At 54.9% G+C, this 1,206-nt stretch overlaps 1 protein-coding gene across 1 annotated transcript in view; it reads left to right on the top strand.

The window, feature by feature from the left end:
* Nucleotides 1-1,206, top strand: part of LOC104129736 (transcription factor CP2) — a 36,839-nt gene that overhangs the window by 1,194 nt on the left and 34,439 nt on the right. The window contains 1 exon segment of the mRNA XM_035898275.1: nucleotides 898-952. Within this exon segment, the coding sequence (XP_035754168.1) occupies nucleotides 898-952 (55 nt within the window).

Genomic DNA, 1,206 nt, shown 5'->3' with positions numbered 1-1,206 from the left:
CCATCCCTGCAAGCGAAGGGACCGCCGGGTCGGAGCCGGGAGGATGAGCTGCGCCCATCGGTGCAGGCAGGCTCACACCCCGCTCCGGAGCACCCCCGGGCTGAGGGATTAGCAAAAACGGAGAAGGAAATTTCTCCGGGCTGATGGGGGAAAGCGTCCTGCATTGGGGACAGCCCTCGAGCACGTGCTGCAATAGGGAGGACGTTTTTCGGCGAGGGGCTCTGCTGGGGAGCTCGGTTATTCCTGCAGCCATGTAGGGCAGGGGCTGGGGTTTCCTCTCCCCCTTCTCACCCGGGAGCGCGGCTCTGGAAATACGCCTTCGGGGAGATCCCGCCTTGTTCCTCGCTATTTTTGGGCCAGCACCCCAAATCCTCCTGCAGATCCATCCTGGATCCGCCTGCGAGCACCCCCTCCCCTCTCCCACCGCTCTTGTGCTTTATTTATTATATTATAAATATAATAAATAAATATTTATTTATTTATTATAAATATTAATGGGACTTTTCTCTCCATGTCACCTCCGTGCTCTGCTCAGAGCACAGCCGGGTCCCTGGGTTTTTACCCAAAGAAAACGGGCAGGGTCGTAGCTTTTTTGAGGCCGGTTGGTTGAGTTTTCCTTGCGCTGGGGGGAGGAAAAACTCGGCAGGGGACGGCAAAACCCAGGGGGCCTGGCAGCACCGCTGCGCCGTAGCACGGGCTCTGCAATTCGGGCAGCGCCGGGAGTTACCTGTGCTTGGGTTTGGCTGGAAATTTCCAAGAAAAAAAAGATGAAAAAAAGAAGGCCTTTTTAAGTCTTGCAGACCTGTAGTTATTTCTGGGCGAGGAACCAAACCCGAGAAGCGTCTGGCTCTTTGCTGAGAAAAGCATTTATTTGGTAAAAGTTTTTTTCTGCCAAAGGAAAAAGCAGGAAAAGGGTGGGTTTCTTCGTACAAAAATAGAAGAGGATGAAGTGGGTTTTATAGGCGAGGGTTGCCGTTATTAGGAGTTGAGCAGAATAAATACAAGAGGTTGCTCAGAAGCCAGGTCGGTCTTTTCGCAAGTAATAAATACGGATTGGGAGCAAGGGGCTTCCTCCGGCTCGGGTGCTCGCGGTAGCTAAGAGGTGGGAAGATGCTCCGCCAATTCGGGCGGAGGGTCGGACGGCATCAAACGGAGCTCAGCCCGCCGGACCCCCCCCTCTGCCGGCCGCTGGCCGGGCGATCTCGG

This window comes from Egretta garzetta, unplaced genomic scaffold, assembly GCF_000687185.1.
Source record: "Egretta garzetta isolate BGI_Z169 unplaced genomic scaffold, ASM68718v1 scaffold1080, whole genome shotgun sequence".
NCBI classification, from domain to species: Eukaryota; Metazoa; Chordata; class Aves; order Pelecaniformes; family Ardeidae; genus Egretta; species Egretta garzetta.
This window is presented reverse-complemented; position numbering and strand designations above follow the sequence as displayed.